The sequence below is a fragment of the Drosophila obscura genome, unplaced genomic scaffold, assembly GCF_018151105.1.
Source record: "Drosophila obscura isolate BZ-5 IFL unplaced genomic scaffold, ASM1815110v1 contig_13, whole genome shotgun sequence".
Lineage (NCBI taxonomy): Eukaryota > Metazoa > Arthropoda > Insecta > Diptera > Drosophilidae > Drosophila > Drosophila obscura.
In genome coordinates, this window is record NW_024542713.1 from 183,022 (window position 1) to 201,236 (window position 18,215).

At 47.1% G+C, this 18,215-nt stretch overlaps 1 protein-coding gene across 1 annotated transcript; it reads right to left on the reverse strand.

Moving 5' to 3' along the window:
• Window positions 1-17,172: 17,172 nt before the first annotated feature.
• On the reverse strand, window positions 17,173-17,972 carry LOC121405018. Its single transcript, XM_041595547.1, has 2 exons — window positions 17,856-17,972; window positions 17,173-17,769 (listed from the first exon to the last, which is right to left on the reverse strand). Exons 1-2 carry the CDS (start codon window positions 17,970-17,972, stop codon window positions 17,173-17,175), a joined length of 714 nt encoding a protein of 237 aa, XP_041451481.1.
• Between the last annotated feature and the right edge of the window lie 243 nt (window positions 17,973-18,215).

Sequence of the window (18,215 nt, forward strand, 5' to 3'; positions counted from 1 at the left end):
CATTCGTTCCCTCTGGCCGTCTCTTCAATCCAGAGGGGGGAGGAGTTACATGCTACACTCTTCCCGAGATGTCTCCAGCCAATACCTTCTAAGCTAATGTCCAACGAGGACACTATAAGAAGACCCCACTGTAAAGTTGTTGGCTAGAGTTGCCTAAACAATTGACTAGAGTTGCCTAAACAATAGACATACATAAAGCCAAAACGGAGACACCGATGACATAAGAAGGAATGGAGAAAAGGAGAGAGAAGAAGAGAGAAAGGAAGAAGTCCAGGTGTTCAACTTCTGACATTCATTCGATTGTCGACAGCAGAACGGACCGGAGACTAATAAAAGAGTCTCCACAAAAAAAAGTCAAAAATTTAAAAATTAAAAAAAGAAAAACCAAGTTACAAATTGTTGCTGTTTCTTTGAAAAAACCACTCAACTACATAACTCGCAGGCGCTACATTCTGGAGACACTGCGCATTGCCGCTCTCAACCCAGCCACCTGGTACCCGTCACCTTAGTGGACGACGGAATTGTGATCATCAACAACCAACCCTCCACGATCAGTTGCGACTCAGACACGCTGGTCAAAGCTACCGGTACTCAACTGGTCGCATTCACTGACTTCGCCACCATTAACGGCTCCCGCTTCCAGAATCGCGACAATGTTAAGCGGCGAGTGCCCGGCATCGCTTCGGTGCCCGCAATGAACATCACGGAGCACCACAAGGTCTTGAACCTGCTGTTCTTACACCAGCTCAGTGAAGCCAACCTCAACTACATCAAGGAGGTTGAGCGAACCACCATGAGCAAGGCGAATCCTATCCTCGCCTTTGGATTGGGAGTAGTCTTGTGCGGAGTCATCGGCATTGTCGTCTACTACAGATCCCTACTCAAGAAGAGAAGGGATTTGGTCCAGGTCAGCACGATGTTAGAGAACTTGAGAGGGTCGAGGGCGACCACTCTTGAAGAGGGGGAGTAATTAATACTCCCCACCAGCTATGAGTATCGGCGCAATTCTTAGTCTTAAGAATACTGACCCAGCGCTGGTATGGAGGGGCACCATCATGCTACTATGTTGCTTCGACATCCGCCCGACCAACAGCTGCTGCACGAGGCGGTGACACAGCAGAGTTGGGGAACGCTGCCCGAGCAGCGCTTCCCAAGCTGGGGGGGGCTTTATTCCTAATTTCACAATTTGTACTTTTAGATTTAATCTGATTCTGAACCGCACCAGTCGTGCCGGTAATAAACATTCAAACTAATCCCATTTTTTATTGCCGATGGCTGACGCCTCGTTGAATATTGGGGAGTAATAATTAAATAATTTACATATATAAATTGAATATTGCATATTGATGGTACTCAATGAGCCTTAAGACTGTGACCCAGTAAATTTTTGGAAGGTAAACCATGTTGAATTTATTATATTAAATTTGTATACAGCCGAAGTTCGGTAATGAGAACCACTTTTTTCCTGGGGTGGTTCTATGATGCGAATCACATTGTGCCTGTGGTGGTTCTAATTTCAAAAAGTTATTATTTCTGGATGTATTTTTGCACAAAAAAACGAGAAGAAACGTGTGAGTCACTTCTGGGGACGCGACTCTACTTACACCCGTACTCAGTCAGCATATACAATTTTGAGTATATGATTTCTTAGAATTTTAGAATTAAAGAATTTGCTACATCTGTTATCTACATCTACATTTGGTATCTACATCTACAATGTATATTTTACATCTAACATGAAGATTATAGATGTAACATTTATACTCTACATCTCCTCCGCTAGGGGTTGCTCGCGCACTAAACGGGGCAGAGTGTGCGAGCGAGAAAGAGAAACAAACAGAAAGTTAATTTCTTCATTCTGGCTATAATTATGATCCGATCTGATTCAAATTCGGCAGCCTGGTAGATATGGTCACTGTCTACGATAATGCGCTATTAGTTTTATCGTATCTTTAAAAATGTGCCTGCCACAGATTTTCGTCATTTGTGGGGGCGGAAGGGTGCGGGGCGAAATTTTGAAATACACTTGTAGCAGTGTGATATCACATGAGCCTGGAAACCAAATTTGGTTGCCCTAGCTCTTATAGTCTCTGAGATCCAGGCGCTCTACAAGACGGACGGACGGACAGACGGACAGACAGACGGACAGACAGACGGACATGGCTATATCAACTCGGCTATTGATGGTGATCAAGAATATATATAATTTATGGGGTCGGAAACGTTTCCTTCTCTGCGTTCCACACATCCACTTTTACCACAAATACAATATACCCCTTAACTCTTTTTTGAGTACGGGTATAATAAAGTAACAATATAAATAGTTACGCAAATTTTGTTTTAAGTAAAGTATCCAGCACCGCGGAAAATTCGATGTTTTATCGATGTTTGCGTTGAAAATATCGAAAATATCGATGTCCGTGAACATCGATGTTTCTCCACCTCTACAAAATAGCCATGCGTCGGCGCAAACAGTAATGACAGCTTTGACGAGTTTTTAGATGCGATGCCATCTATCGCAGACTCCTTACGAGTGCCTATGCAGGATGGTGATGTCACTATTGAGGTTCACGAAAATTAGAAATCTGAGCTGATGCTCGAATTCCTTCATGTCGAAACTAAAGATTTAGCGACCTCACGCAAAAGAGTTTCACAGGCATTAGGAATTAGGAAACTGAAGTCAAAGCCCCTTTCGTGACAAGGTGTTTTGAATAAAAAGCGGTTTTTAAACTCCCCCCCCACATAACATACATGCATTAAAATAAGGTTTAGGGTTATACTAATGAAGATTATAACTAAATGGAATTTGTACAATTTAATGTAAAATTCATAACGATATAAAATGAATTAATCATCTTAAGTTCTGCCCGGGGTTTAAGTTCGCATCCAAGTTTCTCGTAAGCTTATCTACGATTTTGTTAAGTAACGGAGTTCGTTCAGCAGCACAACATCGACCGCATTTTCCCTGAGGCAACCCGTTAGTATACAGAGAGTGCTGACGAGACGATACCTCCCGTGTTCGTTACATAATAAATGGCACCCAACGTAGGGCACGAATATGTCGGGATAGCTAAACAGGCCTTAACGATAGTTCGGGATAACTGTATATTCTATGGCTATAGGTTTCCTCACGCTATCCTAATTAATGTATAATGGATAAATTACATAGAAGAAAATTATAATAATCGTATAGACATGTATAGCATATCATCAGAATACTAGGAATGATAGTTCTGAGTTAAATTGGTTCTCTACCTAGTACCGAAGACCATCAACAATTTTTGTTCTATATCTGTTTTTGGACTTAAGGCTATAATTTCCGAATAGGAGTACAGAACAACAGACCCTCACATTTCTTGCCTTTCTTTTCTAAATTCTAAAATAATCTTTTGATTCTTAAAGAGTATATTATTTTCATAAATTGTTTACAATGGCGGTTAGGCGAAGTAGGTTAGGTTAGGTTAGGTTGAGGTGGCTGTCGGGATTGTCAGAGACCCGACACACCTAGGCCGGTTTCGGCCCGTTGTGATACCGCATATACGTTCCCTTCTCCCTCGTGAGACCCTATGTTATCCATTATCCCATCCGGTGCCCTTATGAAGCCTGCGATCCGTCTGGGACTGATTGTAGACATGTCCGAAATGTCAATTAGAAAAGGAGCGCCCAAGTATTGCAGTCTCCTTCTACTGAGAGCCGTACAGGAGCAGAACAGGTGTTCCACAGTCTCCTCCTCGTCCTCATCTCTACAGCTTCGACAGAAGTCGTTATATGGGGCGCCCAGCCTGTTTGCATGTGTGCCTATTAGCCAGTGTCCCGTAAGGGAGCGTATGACTGAGCTGCACCTACTCCTACCGAGTTTGCAAAGCTCATCGGTGCGCTTCCTAATAATGTTAGGCCATGTTTGCCGAGTTATGCGACATAGTGACACGGTTTGCCATCTGTCATTTATTAATCGCTTAAAATGTTCTTTTATTTTGAGCATGCAGGTGGCCATTGGCATACGAATATCCTCCTTATCATGGCGAAGGGGGATTGTTGTACCAGCTCTGGCCAGCTCGTCCGCTATACAGTTGCCTTCAATGTCCTGGTGGCCCGGGACCCATATTAGGCTGATGACGAACTGATAAGCCATCTCATGAAGAGATTTGCGACAGTTTGCCACGGTAGCCGAGCTTGTTGTTATCGCATTCAGCGATTTGATCGCAGCTTGGCTGTCACTGTAGATATTTATATGAGTTGCCGCAGGGGCTATTTCCTGAAGACAGCTCAAAGCCTCCTTGATCGCTATGACTTCCGCTTGGAAGACACTGCAGTGATCCGGGAGCCTGAAGGATTGTCTTATGTTCAGCTGTTCGGAGAAGATTCCTCCTCCGACCTTGTTGTCCAGCTTTGAGCCATCAGTAAAGATTCGAATGGCTCCCTTTGGTCCAGGTGGTCCCTCAAGCCAGATGTTTCTGTGAGGGATGATTGTTTCGAAGGGGGTATCTGTATACTCCTTCGGAACGCAGTAGTCCGTTTTTGTGGGGACGATTTTGTTTCCATTTAGGATGGACGCATGACCGGTGTGATGTGACACCCATTGGTCAGAGTCTCTAAGACGGATTGCTGCCATTTCTGCCTGCTCCTAACCTGCAAGGTCATGGCTCTGCAGGCATAGGATAGCATTTAGCGCATCCGTTGGTGTTGTGCTTAGAGCTCCACTGATGCATAGGGCTGCAGTGCGCTGCACCTTGCCCAGTTGTTTAGTGATGGTCCCCTTCGATAGGGCAGGCCACCACACTGCGACTCCGTAGAGTAGTATTGGTCTAACTATTGCTAGGTAAATCCATTGGACTATTCTTGGGTTCATGCCCCATTTTAGCCCAATGGCCTTCTTGCAAGTGTAGAGGGCTATCGTAGCCTTCTTCACTCTGTCTTTGATGCTCAGGTTCCAGCTAAGTTTTTTGTCAATTACCAACCCTAAGTAACTGGCACTGTCGCTGAAGGAGAGCCTGCATCCGTTTAGTATTGGGGGGTTGAGGGACGGGATTTTGTATTTGGTTGTAAACAACACAAGTTCCGTTTTAGAGGGATTGATTCCCAGTCCACGCGACTCTGTCCATTCTGAGAGTCGCGCGAGCTTTGCGGTCATTAGATCGCAGACTGTTTGAGGGAATTTTCCCGAGAAAATAATGGCAACGTCGTCCGCGTATCCTACCACCTTGCAGCCACCTTGCAGCCACCTTGGTCCGGGCCAGGCGATTTGAAGGATTTAAAGCTGTTTACTGCCCAGCTAATATTCCGTTTTGTGAGGATGTGCACCATCGAGGTTTCCGGGCCTTCACTTGGGGTGTCTTCACTTGGGGTGTCTGCCGGCTCGATGGTCGTACACCCAGGAAAATGAGTGTCGAGTAGAATGTGTAGGGAGTCCTCACTAGAGTTTGTCCACGTACCATCCGTTCTCTTGAGATATCCCACCGAGGGGGATGTTTTTGACAGGATCTTGCGTAGCCTTGCGGCTTCTGTCGTATCTTCAATTTCGGAGCAAAATTTTTGCCAAGAGGTTTTGCTCTGCTTGTTTCTTTTTTGTATAGGGTTAGCTTACTTTTGTAGTTTTCCCAGTGCGCTTCCTCGCTGCTGCTTTTGGCTCTGTTAAAGAGAGTCCTGCAGTCTTTCCGGAGGGTATCTATATGTTTAGACCACCAGGGGGGCTTCTTTTTCCCTCTTGGTTTGGTTGGGGGGCAAGCTGCCACGAAGGCCTTATTGCAAGCTTCCGAGAAATTGTCCACAAGAGTGGGAATTGTCCCAGTTGGCTTTCCTGGGATTACTATAGTTTGTGGATGTGGTGCTTTCGAGCGATAGGATTGTCTCGATGTACCTGTGGTCGGAGAAGGAGTGGTCCTCTAGGACTCTCCAACTTTTCATTATGTCTGACAGCTTGTGAGACAGTAGAGTGAGGTCAATAACCTCTTGACGGTTTTTTATGATGAAAGTGGGGTCATTACCCCGATTACCAATAATTAGGTTGGAGTTTAGGATGAAGCTGAAAAGTGACTCACCCCTTACATTTGTATCCGAGCTCCCCCCTTGGGTGTGGTGAGCGTTGGCATCGCAGCCTATTAATAGGCTTGTATCCGACCTCTCGCTGTCGCTGGCTATCTTGCGAACAAGGTCACTGGGAGGATCGCTTTCCTCGTGAGCCATGTAGGACGACACCAGGTTCAGCCGTGTCCCTTGTAGCTCTAGGCTAGCCGCCGTGTTGTCGCCATTGCTAAAATTGTGGAGCAGAAAGATATTTAAGTGCTTTCTTGCTAGTATGCAGGTTCTAATTTTACCTTCAGTTTGTGCTACAATCAGCTTGTAGTCCTTCGTCGCTAATCCACAGACCCTGCCTCCTACCACCCAGGGCTCTTGGATTAGGACTATGTCCCCTCCGCTTGCGGCTAAGCGGAGTATTAGGGCAGCTGATGCTGCTTTACAGTGGCGGAGATTTATCTGCAGAAGCCTCAGAGACTTCGTTGGAATCATTCTCCACCACTGTTATATCGGCGTCAGAGTTGTCGAGGATATCGTCCCGACACAGCGCCTCAAAATCGAGCATCAGCTCCGTCTCCGAGGAGTAGCTCTCCAGGGCCGGCTCCGGCTCCGGGTCTACTTCGGGTGCCTCCGATCTCCGAGGCAACGTCCTGCTCAACTGGGTTGTTGACAGAACGCGCCTCGGCCGCTGCATCCGACTTGTAGAGCTTCATGGTTACCGAGCTGAACCCAAAGTTGAGCTCTCCCTTGGATGCTTCTATCGGGGCTAGCGATTCCTTGTTTAGGACTACCACTGCCTGATTTGTGGGGCCCTTTGATGCCTCCACTTTGACCACTTTCCAATCTGATGTTGGCAGTGTAGGGTTGCATCTCTGCAACATCGTGAGGATCCGCTCGGTCTCCTTAAAGGTGGCCGGCACCCATATACGGGCCCTCGGTCTACTGGGCACCTCGCTCCAGTCTACAGCGACGAGCTTCGCCCCAGCGTAGACCTCTCCGATTTGCGCCACCGCAGCTTTGTATAGCTTCACGGAGCGCTCATCTTCGCAGGCCACCACTTTAATGCTCCCCTGAAACCATCCCATGTCTTTGCAGACTGGGGGTGGTCCGGGATCCTTCTCGAGAAGCTCGAAGCCGCAGCGGTCGTCCAGTGCCGCTTCCACCCACTTCCATTGGCTTCTGGGTATTTTCCCCTCCGCGCTGCCTTTGTCGAGAACGCCTATCAGCGTCCTCTCCTTGGCAATCTGCGCGAAGGATACGTTTGGTAACACCCTGGAGCGCTTCGTGGCAGGTCCTTGAGGTCTCTTGAGAGCGCTGCCTCTTCGGTTGTGCGTCCACCTTCTGTGGCTCCACACTGAAGTTGGGCAACACCGTCGAGGCCCATTCCACTTTTATCAGCCAGTCTGCTGTTGGACTGACTTCCTGGCTGGCGTTCTGCCGACGGAGTATGTGCCCAGCACTCCTCTTTTCGGCATAGCTGTATTTCCTGGTTTGGACACTGGTTGATGGCAAGCCATCACCCGCCGCTTCACCGGAAGGTTAAGCAGCCGCAATATTGCTTAGCTGCCCTACCATGGTATCCGTTTTGGGTGTTGGCTTTCCACCCATCCCAGGTTTGGGATGGGACCCACCCGGATTCATACCCGCGTCCTTCGCCATGCAGGTCTATCCTGCGTCTGAGCGGATCGGGCCAGGCCTTTGGGCCGCTGCCTTCTCCCGCTTGGGATTTCTCCCTGCAGGCATTTGGGGAGTGCCTCTCTCGTTTTTGTTTTTTTTTTTGTCTATATTTTCGTATTTTTCCATAAAGTTCCCACGAGCTGCAGAGAAGGGGAACGGTCCACCCCGGCAGAGCTCTGCGTTACCCGGGTAAGGCATAATTAGAACAGGGGGCTTCCAAGTCCCTGAGCTCTCCGTTCACGACTGGGCTAGTTTTATACCGGGCCCCCAGCCAGGCTGACTCTTGGCACGGGTCGAGTAACACCTTAGTCCGGCCCGGTGTGAGGTGAGTGTTGGGGCTGGGATGTGGGTAGGTATTGTGTAGGGATGGGATTGTGTGAGCTACTTAATGAGAGGCGGCACCACAAGCGCATCGTCAGTGTTGCTGCGTCGCGCACACCCGCTGGCTGTCCGGGACTGCTTATTTCGGTACTCTCCCTCAGAGCCAACTTAGTTGATTCTCTTTGGGATGCCCGTTTATTCGCAGCTGACCTACCCACTAGGGTAGGCCGTTCGCTATCCGCAACCTGCGACCCGTCCGGTGGCCTCAGCTAGGCCCCCTCTGAGCCACCTCAAAGCCCAATAGGATCATCGGATCATAGGCGAAGTACCGACAATATAAATTTCAATCTCGGCGAGGTAGTCGTACACTGTACTATATGCAACCACACTAGCCAGGACACCGACATTGTAGAAACCCAGTGCAAGCATAAATACCACAGGTCGTGTTTATTGGATTGGTTGACATCCAATGAAACATGTCCGGTTTATAGGCAGCCCTGTTCGCTACCGTTACGCTCACGAGCACAATCAAACTTACAGAATGGGCGAATGGTTTCTCGTACACCAGAGCAATTCCGAAAACTCGACCTAAAACAAGGTCACAGGTACGAAATACTCCAAAAGCCTCAGGTGCACGAGCCAACCCTCGACCAGAACCTGGTCAGACTAGACGTGCGCCGGGATTCAATGTTCTTTCCGAACGAAATATCCAACGACTTATTTCAGAGTCAATGATATAACGGCGAAGTTGAGAAATCTGAACCGGACAAATGCTTCTTGTGTAGGAGGGTATAATTATGGTCAATTATTAATTGGTTCACGAAATGAACACACGTGGGTAAATTCGGATACTTTTAATTGTATTCATTTTACGCTCTTCCGTCTTATCTCGCTCGCTCGAACCTCTTTCAAGATATGTCCCTGCGATCTCCCTCTTTATCGATACCTTTTGTACGAGACTTACTATTGGTATCTCTCACGTACTGTCTCGATAGTTTGAGATATTCCAACTCGCTCTTAAATATTAATCACATATATTTATCTTATTTGTACTGTTTATTATACTTATTATATTGCTACACTAGGAACTTTCGGTATGAGCCCGAAGTCATATTCTTCCTTTCTTTGAATGAGCAGCGCTAGTAATCTTCGTAACAATAGTTACAGTCTGCGTCAATCTAGTGTTCGTGCTAATATCACCGATATTCGAAGTGAACATCCCGACAAGACTTACAATATTATTTCCAAGTGGCGTAAAAGTGAAAAATACCAAAAAGACACAAGGGGCCCAGTTGCACCGTCGAACAAATAATGCAACATTCATGCGTCATAGTAGTGCGCCATTGAGTCATTTTTATTTTGGTGGACAAAGAATTTTCCGCGCGCAAATATAGACATGAGTCAAATGGGCTGTGATGCGTATCAGGAAAAGTGAAACTACCTCAAACTAAGACACCACCGGAACCATTGAACAGCTTGCTAAAGTCAATTTGAAAATTCAATTCATGCTTCCAAATGTCATCGTTCGGACAACAGAAATAGTCAACCATACTGCCACAAATGATACAAATGAGCGAAGCGAGTGATCAGGGGGCTTGCCCCCTAGTAACGATTTAACAATATAGTTCGGGCTAACTGTATATTCTATGGTTATAGGTTCCCTCACTATGCTATGTGCAATTCGTTTTGGAATCGCGAGCTCACTAGCAACCGTTTTCAAATCGTACAAATCTTGCAATTTACGAAAACCGGAGCACGTTGTTTTTACGATTTGACTGTCAAATCATAACTTTTTGAGATTCGCGATAACCGGACCAAGTCATGTTTCGAAAACATTGGCAGGGAAAGATTAGAAATTAGAAAAATGGGTAGGTTCAGAAGTGTTTACCAACTTTGATAAATGTTCGATAAAACTGCCTATGCTCCAAAAAAAAAAAACGATGACAGACCGCGATTTATCAAGAATTTACGTGCAGAAACTATTTGGCGGTCGGATATGGTTCTTTTTTAATTGAGTTTCATAGTTTCATTTTTGCCCATACAAAATGTAAACATAATCAGGTGTGCTTTTGAATAAAATTTCACAATTTGCACACTGAGTTTTGACATTGAAGTCTAAGTTTCGTCGAAAGATGTTTATTATGTAGTGATATATCGCTGTCCATCGAGGGTATTTTTTCGCGATTTCGATGTCTTTCGCGCGGAACCCAGGCAGAAACGCAGCCCCTCCTCCCGCCCAACCGACCGAGGAGCGCTGCCGCATGACGCGCGACGCGTGTTACCGAACCGATCGCGAGCATGCAGGAAAGATAGGTGTTATACTAAAAGTCGAGGAAAATTAGAGCTAAACACAACACAATTAGCGAAAAATGCAAATGCAGTACTAACTACGGGAAAGGTATGTTAGTATTAGTGATTTTAGAAGAGGAAGGGAATTAGTGGTGGATATTATATGGTAGAGGGAATGAAAGTCCGAGCATAGAACCCTAAATGGTTCGTGCACGGAATAATTTGATCTACACAGCGAAAGGAACAAAGGAATGAAGTTTCTAGTAGATCTAATAGGAATCGTAAAGTTTATGCGTCTCAACAAGTCAGGGCTATCTACGTCACCCTTGATCAGGTTGTGGATAAAAATCACACCAAGCATTTTTCTACGACTAACTAAGGTTGGAAGGTTTATTAAAAGCAATCTACGAGGGCAGTCTCACACCTGCATCCCAGTTAAGGCCACGCAGGGCAAACAGTTTTTCTGGACTGATTCTATACCGTCCTGGTGTTATAGCGTGATATAGAGAGTCTTCGTTATATAGGGATCGTCACACTCCTTTGACCACCAACACCATTATAGAAATGTGGTCAGAAAACTTTAACTTGGCGTCTAATTTAACACAAAGATCATCAACCAAGGTAATTCTCTCAAGAGAACCACCGCAGAGGCTGTAAGGAGCCAACAAAGGGCTGGAGCGATGAAATGTCATTACTTTGCATGTCGAGTCATTTAGGTGTAACATATTTGCACAATACCATGACTGAAAGAGTACACAGTACAAGACTGTACACACAGTTTAATATCATCCGCATACATGAGTACTCGAGAGTTTGTTAATACTGAATGACCTGCCATTAATAACGAGTGTGAATAGTAGGGACCTAGATGGCTGCCCTGTGGCCCTCCAGAAGTAACCTTAACAGGTGAAGAGAAGGACTTTTTGAGGAGGACCCTTTGAGACCTAGAACGAAGGTAGCTAGAAGGTCAAGTTTTTGTGCTAGGAGGGAATGGTTTACAGAATCGAATGCTTAGCTGAAATCAGTGTAAATGACATCCGTCTGCAAGTTAACTTGAAGGCCTTTAATGATAAAAGAGGTAAACTCTAATAAATTTGTAGTTGTTGATCGTCGCCTTATAAATCCGTGCTGAGACGGAGATATAAGTGATTTGCAGAGATGTTGCAAATGCGGAGTTATAATTTTTTTCAAACATTTTAGGAATAGCGGATAACTTAGATATACCTCTATAATTATTTGCATCAGACTTGCTACCTTTCTTATGGAGCGGAATAATAAAAGCTTCCTTTCAGATGGGGGAGAAGCATGAAGAGTTAATGGATAGGGTGAATAGTTTAAGCAAGGGTCCACACAGAGCGTCAGCACAGTACCTGAGTACACAACCGGGAACTCCGTCGGGACCTGGTGAAAACCCCGGCTTAACTAGACGAAGATCATGAAGCAGTGAGCTTTCATTTAACGAGGGGCTGAAAATGCCATTCGACCTTGGTAAACTGTATGGATACGGCTGACCAGAGTAGCTTTCATGATAATAGGTTGTTTGGAAAAATTTGGCAAAAAGATAATTGCCTGATCATTGTTTGCTGACATATTGAGAAATGATAGCGAGGATGGATGTGCGGACGTTCTACGCTTACTATTTACGAAGCTGTAAAACTGTTTAGGGTCCTGTGAAAATCGTATCCTGCATCGAGATAGGTAGTTTTTATAGCATTCAGCGTTAAGAACGGAGAAATTTGACCGAGCTATTACATAGCGAGAAAGAGAAGAGGGAGAACCAACTTCTCGAAATTTTTTATAAAGTCTTGATTTTAAATTTTTTAGACTGGATAACTCTTTGGTAAGCCAAAGAGGCTTTCCAGATCTAACCAGACAAGAAAGTGGGACACAAGAATCAAAAAATGTGTCAAGTACATTGTAAAAAATGTTTGTGCCTTTCATAACGTCAGTGCACAAGTACAGAGCGGACCAATCAAAATCACTCATGAGGTTATTAAGCTTCGTAAACTCGGCTTTACGAAAGCAACGGACACGTTCAGATAGCCTACTAGTTCGATCCAATACAGTAGATGGTAGGAGTCTTCAGGTATAGTTAGCGGAAAGTCTCGGGTTAAGAACGCTATGGTCGGATCCGAGACAAAGCACAGTTCAAGCAATCGACCCAAGGAATTTTTCACATGGTTGACTTGAGACAGGGAAAGGTCTAGCAAGGCGTCGATAAAGTCATGTCGTGACATGAGCACAAGATTATTAGAAACGTTTACCGAAGACCAAACAGTACCTGGCAAATTGAAATCACCAAGAACTATCGTATGGTCTTTATATAATAGCGAGGAAGAAACAGTTTTTAAAGCGGACAGGTGATGCTCGTATATTAGGATATTCGAGGAAGGTGGAATATACGAGCAAGTAATGAAAATGGAAAAGGCTGGAAGAATCAGTTTAACGCACAGGAATTCCAGGTCTTGTTGAACCTGGACCATGAAATGTTCCGACGTGAAGTTTGAGTCCACTGCAATCAGGACCCCACCTCCAAGTCGAGACTAATGGTCACTTCTAAAAATTGTTTACCGACCTGCCAAAACTTCGGAACTAAGGATGTCCGGCTTTAACCAGGTCTTGGTAAACACAATAACATTGGACGAGAAGTTGAGAAGTAGAAGTTGAGGTGGAAGATGCGGATAAAGATGGAGCACTAGTCTGACTACTAGGAAGAGTTATGGGGGGCCTATTCTTTTTCTTAGCCTTAAACTCTTTAATCACCAAATACTCCGGCCAAAACTTGGCGGAACAAATGGTTTCAAATCGAGTCGGGGAGACGCGTATCTTGAAGGAAGATATCTCCCTTGCGTAGGTTGTCCCGGACGGCCCTCACGGGCCACGCATATGCCAATATGGCCCTTACTTGTCCGGATTGGTGCGTATGGACCTTCTGAATGTGAGGATCGAGGAGAGCTTTGCAAAGGCAAGGAGTTCCGCTGGCGTCCTCTTGGATGCATCTTTCAGCGATGCCAGTACCGATGCCAGTACCAAGATATTTGTTTCTTGCCCTTGAGAGGGCCGGGCACTGGCAGATTAGATGTTCCAGGGTTTCGATAGCCCCAGATTCATCACCTATCCTGCACTTGCCACTGTTGGTGATGCCTAGTTTGACTGCATGTGCTGCAGCCAGCCAATGACCTGTGAGTATTCCCATTTGCATCCTACAGTCCTTCCGTGGTAGGTGCAGTAGGTAGTGCACATGGTTTTCGCGATCTTGCAGTTGGTGGTTCTCTTCCACCTGCTACTGGCCTGTATGTGTGCTCGCCTCTCTAGATCGCTTTGAAGCGTTCTGAGGAAGACAGGCACGTTCTCAGTCCTCTCGTTCGCCATCCCGACGCCTTCCTTAGCCAGCACATCTGCTGTCTCGCTGCCTTCGAAGCCCTGGTGGCTGTGAACCGAATATATCCGCACTGACTTTGTCGTGCTTAGGAAATCGAATGCCTCCCTGCTTGCCAGGACATTTTTGGAACTGACCGCTGACGACTGCATGGATCTTATTGCCGCATTATTATGTGGGCGTTCCGTACATCGAGAAACCTCCACCGCTTTCCGTATAGCAAAGACTTCTGCCTGGAATATGCTGCATTTGTCCGGTAGCTTATAGGACAGCCTTATTTCAAGGTCTGTACAGTATATGCCCGCACCTACTCCTCCCTCCATCTTGGAGCCATCCGTGTATATGTTTAGGTGTTCATTCTGATCCCAACTTTCTTTCCAGTCGTCGGGTCCCATGAGTATCGTTGTTTTAACGTCCAGGCAAGTTCGGGGGATCATGTAGTCAGATATACTGATCATGTCTCGGCCTATTGAACTGTGCCCGAATCCTTGAAGTGACATATTGCCTGATTCGACTAGGCGTTGTCCAGGGGGTCAATTCCGAGTATTGTTTCGAGTGCTTTTATTGGGGTTGACCTCAGCGCCCCAGTGATGCAGAGCAGTGCCTGCCGCTGAGTTCTATCCATTAGCTTGTTGTAGGTTTTCTTTTCTGTAGACTGCCACGACATTAAGACTCCATATAGCAGAGTCGGTCGCACTACCGATATGTAGACCCAGTGCATTATTGCAGGTGATAGGCCCCATGTGCTGCTAAGCATCTTCTTGGATGCATATAGCGCAATGGTGTCTTTCTTCACCCTTTCCAATACATTGGGTCTCCATGTCAGCTTGCTGTCCAGTACTATGCCGAGGTATTTGACTTGTGTTTTTGGGGTAAGCCTAGTTCTGTCGATTTTCGGGGGGATCCATGCCGGCACCTTGTACCACTTGGTGAAGAGGATGAGGTCCGTCTTGTTTGCGTTGCTGCTGAGTCCTACTTTTCCCGCCCTCTCACATATCTCCCTGAGTGTTGATTCCATTATAGAGCTGAGGCTCGATGGGCATACTCCCGTAATAATTATGCTTATGTTGTACTCATAAGCTGTAATTTTTGAGGTTCTCCTCTCGAATCTCTTTATTAAGTCGTCGACCACCAGGTCCCTCTGGATGAACCCCACCTCCTCCCCGCCTCTGTGTGCCCCTTTCACCATGGAAGCGGTGCCCCACTCTGAATACACCCGTCTACAACATAGAAGGTTCTTTATCCAGAATTTGATTGCGGGATGTGTGTTGATCGCTTCTAGACGGTCCATTATCGCGCTCGTATTCACGTTGTTGAATGCTCTGGATATGTCTACGAACACTCCTAGAGCATACTTCTTATTTTGGAGGGCAGTTTCGATGGTGGCTATTCGCGAATGCAGTGCCGTCTCTACCGATTTCCCTTTGGTATAGGCATGCTGGTTGGTTGACATCCGCCCACCTACATCGTTTCTGATGTGTAGATCCAGCAGCTTTTCTAGTGTTTTGAGTAGAAAAGAGGTTAGGCTTATCGGTCTATAGTCATTGGGGCTCATTTGGCTGCACTTTCCTGCCTTTGGAGGAAGACAATCCTCGAGGTCCTCCATTGAATAGAGATATAGCGCGTACTCAGGCAAGCTGAGTATATGCAGAGAGCCATGGGGTGATCACGTCTTTGGTCGCCTGTAGCATGGCTGGAAATATACCGTCTCGTCCAGGTGCTTTTGTACCCGCAAAGGAGTCTATAGCCCAGTGGATTCTCTTAGACGATATTAAATCTGTGGGAGGGTGCTGTTCCTCAGTTGCTAGGTCCTGATGCTCTGTAGCGTCAGCGACCTCGGTGCATCCTGGGAAGTGAGCTTCCATTAGTGCTGTTAGGGCTTCTTCGCTGCCCTCAGTCCACTGTCCATCATTTCTTTTCGGCTGACTCTGTATGGCGGGTTGCTTTGATAGCAACTTCCGGAGTCTGGCCGTTTCTGGGACTTTATCGATATTGGAGAAGAAGTTCCTCCACGAGTTTCTTTGTGCCTTGCGTATTTCCTTCTTGTACTCCCTGAGTAGGGTTTTGTATTCTTCATTGATTATCTCGTCGCTCGCCAGTTTGGCGATTTTGAAGAATTCTTTGAATTTATTTATTTGAAGTGATAAGTCCCGGTTCCACCAGAGTGGTCTGGTTCTCTTTTTCGTTCTCGAGGGTGGGCATGCTGCGTGTTACGCATCCAGTAGCTCCTTGGAGAGGGTCTCTAGGGACGTTTCTATTTCTTCCGGAGATTTCACTGTGCCCGGACGAGTCGCGAGTTTCGAAGTAACTGTCTTTTTAAACTTTTCCCAGTTTGTGTTCGGGGGGTTTCTATAGACAGTTATCTTCGGAGAGTGTTTAAATTCGCACTTAAACTGAATGTACTTGTGGTCTGAGAAGGATGGTCTTTCAAGGACTCTCCAGCCAGATACCAAAGTACTGTCCCCCGTTACGAGTGTTAGATCTATTAAGTTAGACGAGGTGGGGCCTACGAAGGTGTGCTCCTCCCCCACGTTTGCTACATCTAGATTTGTGGATAGTATAAAGTCTAGGTGTGACTCACCTCTTTCGTTGATATCGGGGCTTCCCCACTATGGTGGGCATTGGCGTCCGTACCAACTATGAGTTGCTGGTCTTTCGGACTGGCTTCCGCCACCAGACTCCTTAGCTCCTCCGGTGGAGCTGGCCTGTCGTGTGCCATGTAGCAGGATGCTACCATAAGGCGCTTGTCCTCGCTTTCAAGCATCACCGCAGCCAGGTCATCAGTGCTGTAATGAGACATAAGATAAGCATGGATTCCCTTTCGTACGAGTACGGCGGTTCTGGTCCTGCTTACCGATGGTGGGTGGAAAAGATTGTAATTAGAGGACTTTAGTCCGGCCACAGCATTGCCGGAGGCAAGCCAAAGCCAAAGCTGGACCTAAGCTATGTCGACGGGCCCTTGCTCCAAGACAATGAGGAGCTCCGCTGACGCGATCTTGCTTTTATGCAAGTTGAGCTACAGCACTCTCAGTGTCATGGGAGGCTGGCTAAACTGCACACGACGGGTTGACTATTATAGTCAGGTCACCGTCCTCGTCCTCTGCGGCATCAGAGTCGTCCAGTGCATGATCCTGGGCGGCCTCCACGATGGATTCCAGACCTAGGTCCTTTTCCACCTCGCCAGCCTGCAGGGTATGCGCGTCCTTGTCTTCGGGGTGGCGCTTTTTGAGACGTAGGTAGACACTGCCAACGCCCCATGCCATCTTCCCGAATCTCGGGTAGAGTATTTCTTCTGCTTTTTTGTTGATCTGGAGGATCATGTGCTGGCCCCCCTCATTTTGAATTGGGGTAACAAGCTTGCAGGATTCTCCAGTCAGCCGTTGGCACATCCGTGTTCTGCCTCTGGAGGAATTTCAGTGCTCGGTCCCCCTGGACTGCAATGGGGAAGAGTACCTTCGCCTTTGGGATGGACGGGATCATCTCCCTGTCCACTACCTCCAGCTTGGCCCCTCCCACAGAGCTTCCAATTTGGGCACTACTTGCACCTGCCACTTCTTCGTCGGGTCATCGTTGCTCTTGAGGATATTCACAATGTTCAGCCATCCCGCACCGTCGAAGGTGGGCATGGGAGCGTGCAGCGCGTCCTCCATTCGCGCGAAAAGGGATTCCACCAGCTGGGCGTGGACCTGTTTCCACTGCGCCGCCGTAATTTTCCCATTTTCCTCGCTGCGGTCAATCAAGGCCACGAAGAGGTGTCTCGTGAACATGTCACTCAACTTGGCCTTCTGCTTGGGCTTCTTTGTCGTAGGTTGAGGGATAACCACATTGGGCCCGCGTTGCCGCTTGCCCGCCGCAGTGTCCTTGGCACTCTCGATCGAGCGTTGCCTTTTGGTGGCCATCATCTCCTCAACCCTATTGGCGAATTCGCCCTTCGTCGCCTTCATCTGAGGCAGCTGCGCATAGTGAAGATGCCCCTCTTCTACCTTTTGCTCAGCCCAGGCTAGTTTGGACTTCTCCTCTTGGGAGATGTCCTCTTTGCCTTGTAGCCGGCTTTGGATTTTGAGGGCCGCCTTGTATTGGGCCTTAGCCTAGAACGCTTCGGCCCTTCCCTACGCAGGGAGCTGGTACCTGGTTCAGGCGAGCGGAGAAGGCTCTCTTCTTCCGTTCTGCTTACGCTGAGCATGCTCTCCAGATCCGAGTCTGTTTCGACCACGGCACCCGTGCGTCTCAGCTTGCAGAGAGTCGTTTTGGTGGCAGTAGCTTTGAAACTAATATGACCTGCTCCCGCCATATTAGAGTTGTGACCGCTGGCGACACGCAGAGAGGATTGCTCCTCCCCGTACCCGCCGGTGGTAGCAGTCACGCTTTCCACCGACGTTTGGACTGACATCCCAGTCCCTGTTCGATCCTTATTCCACTCCATGTGGTTAATATTTATCGGGGGGACCACCTCCTAGCGTTTTATGCCTGACCGCCAGGCACCTCCAGCCATGGCCATGGTTCAGTTACCCCAATTTTATATCGGGAAGACCTG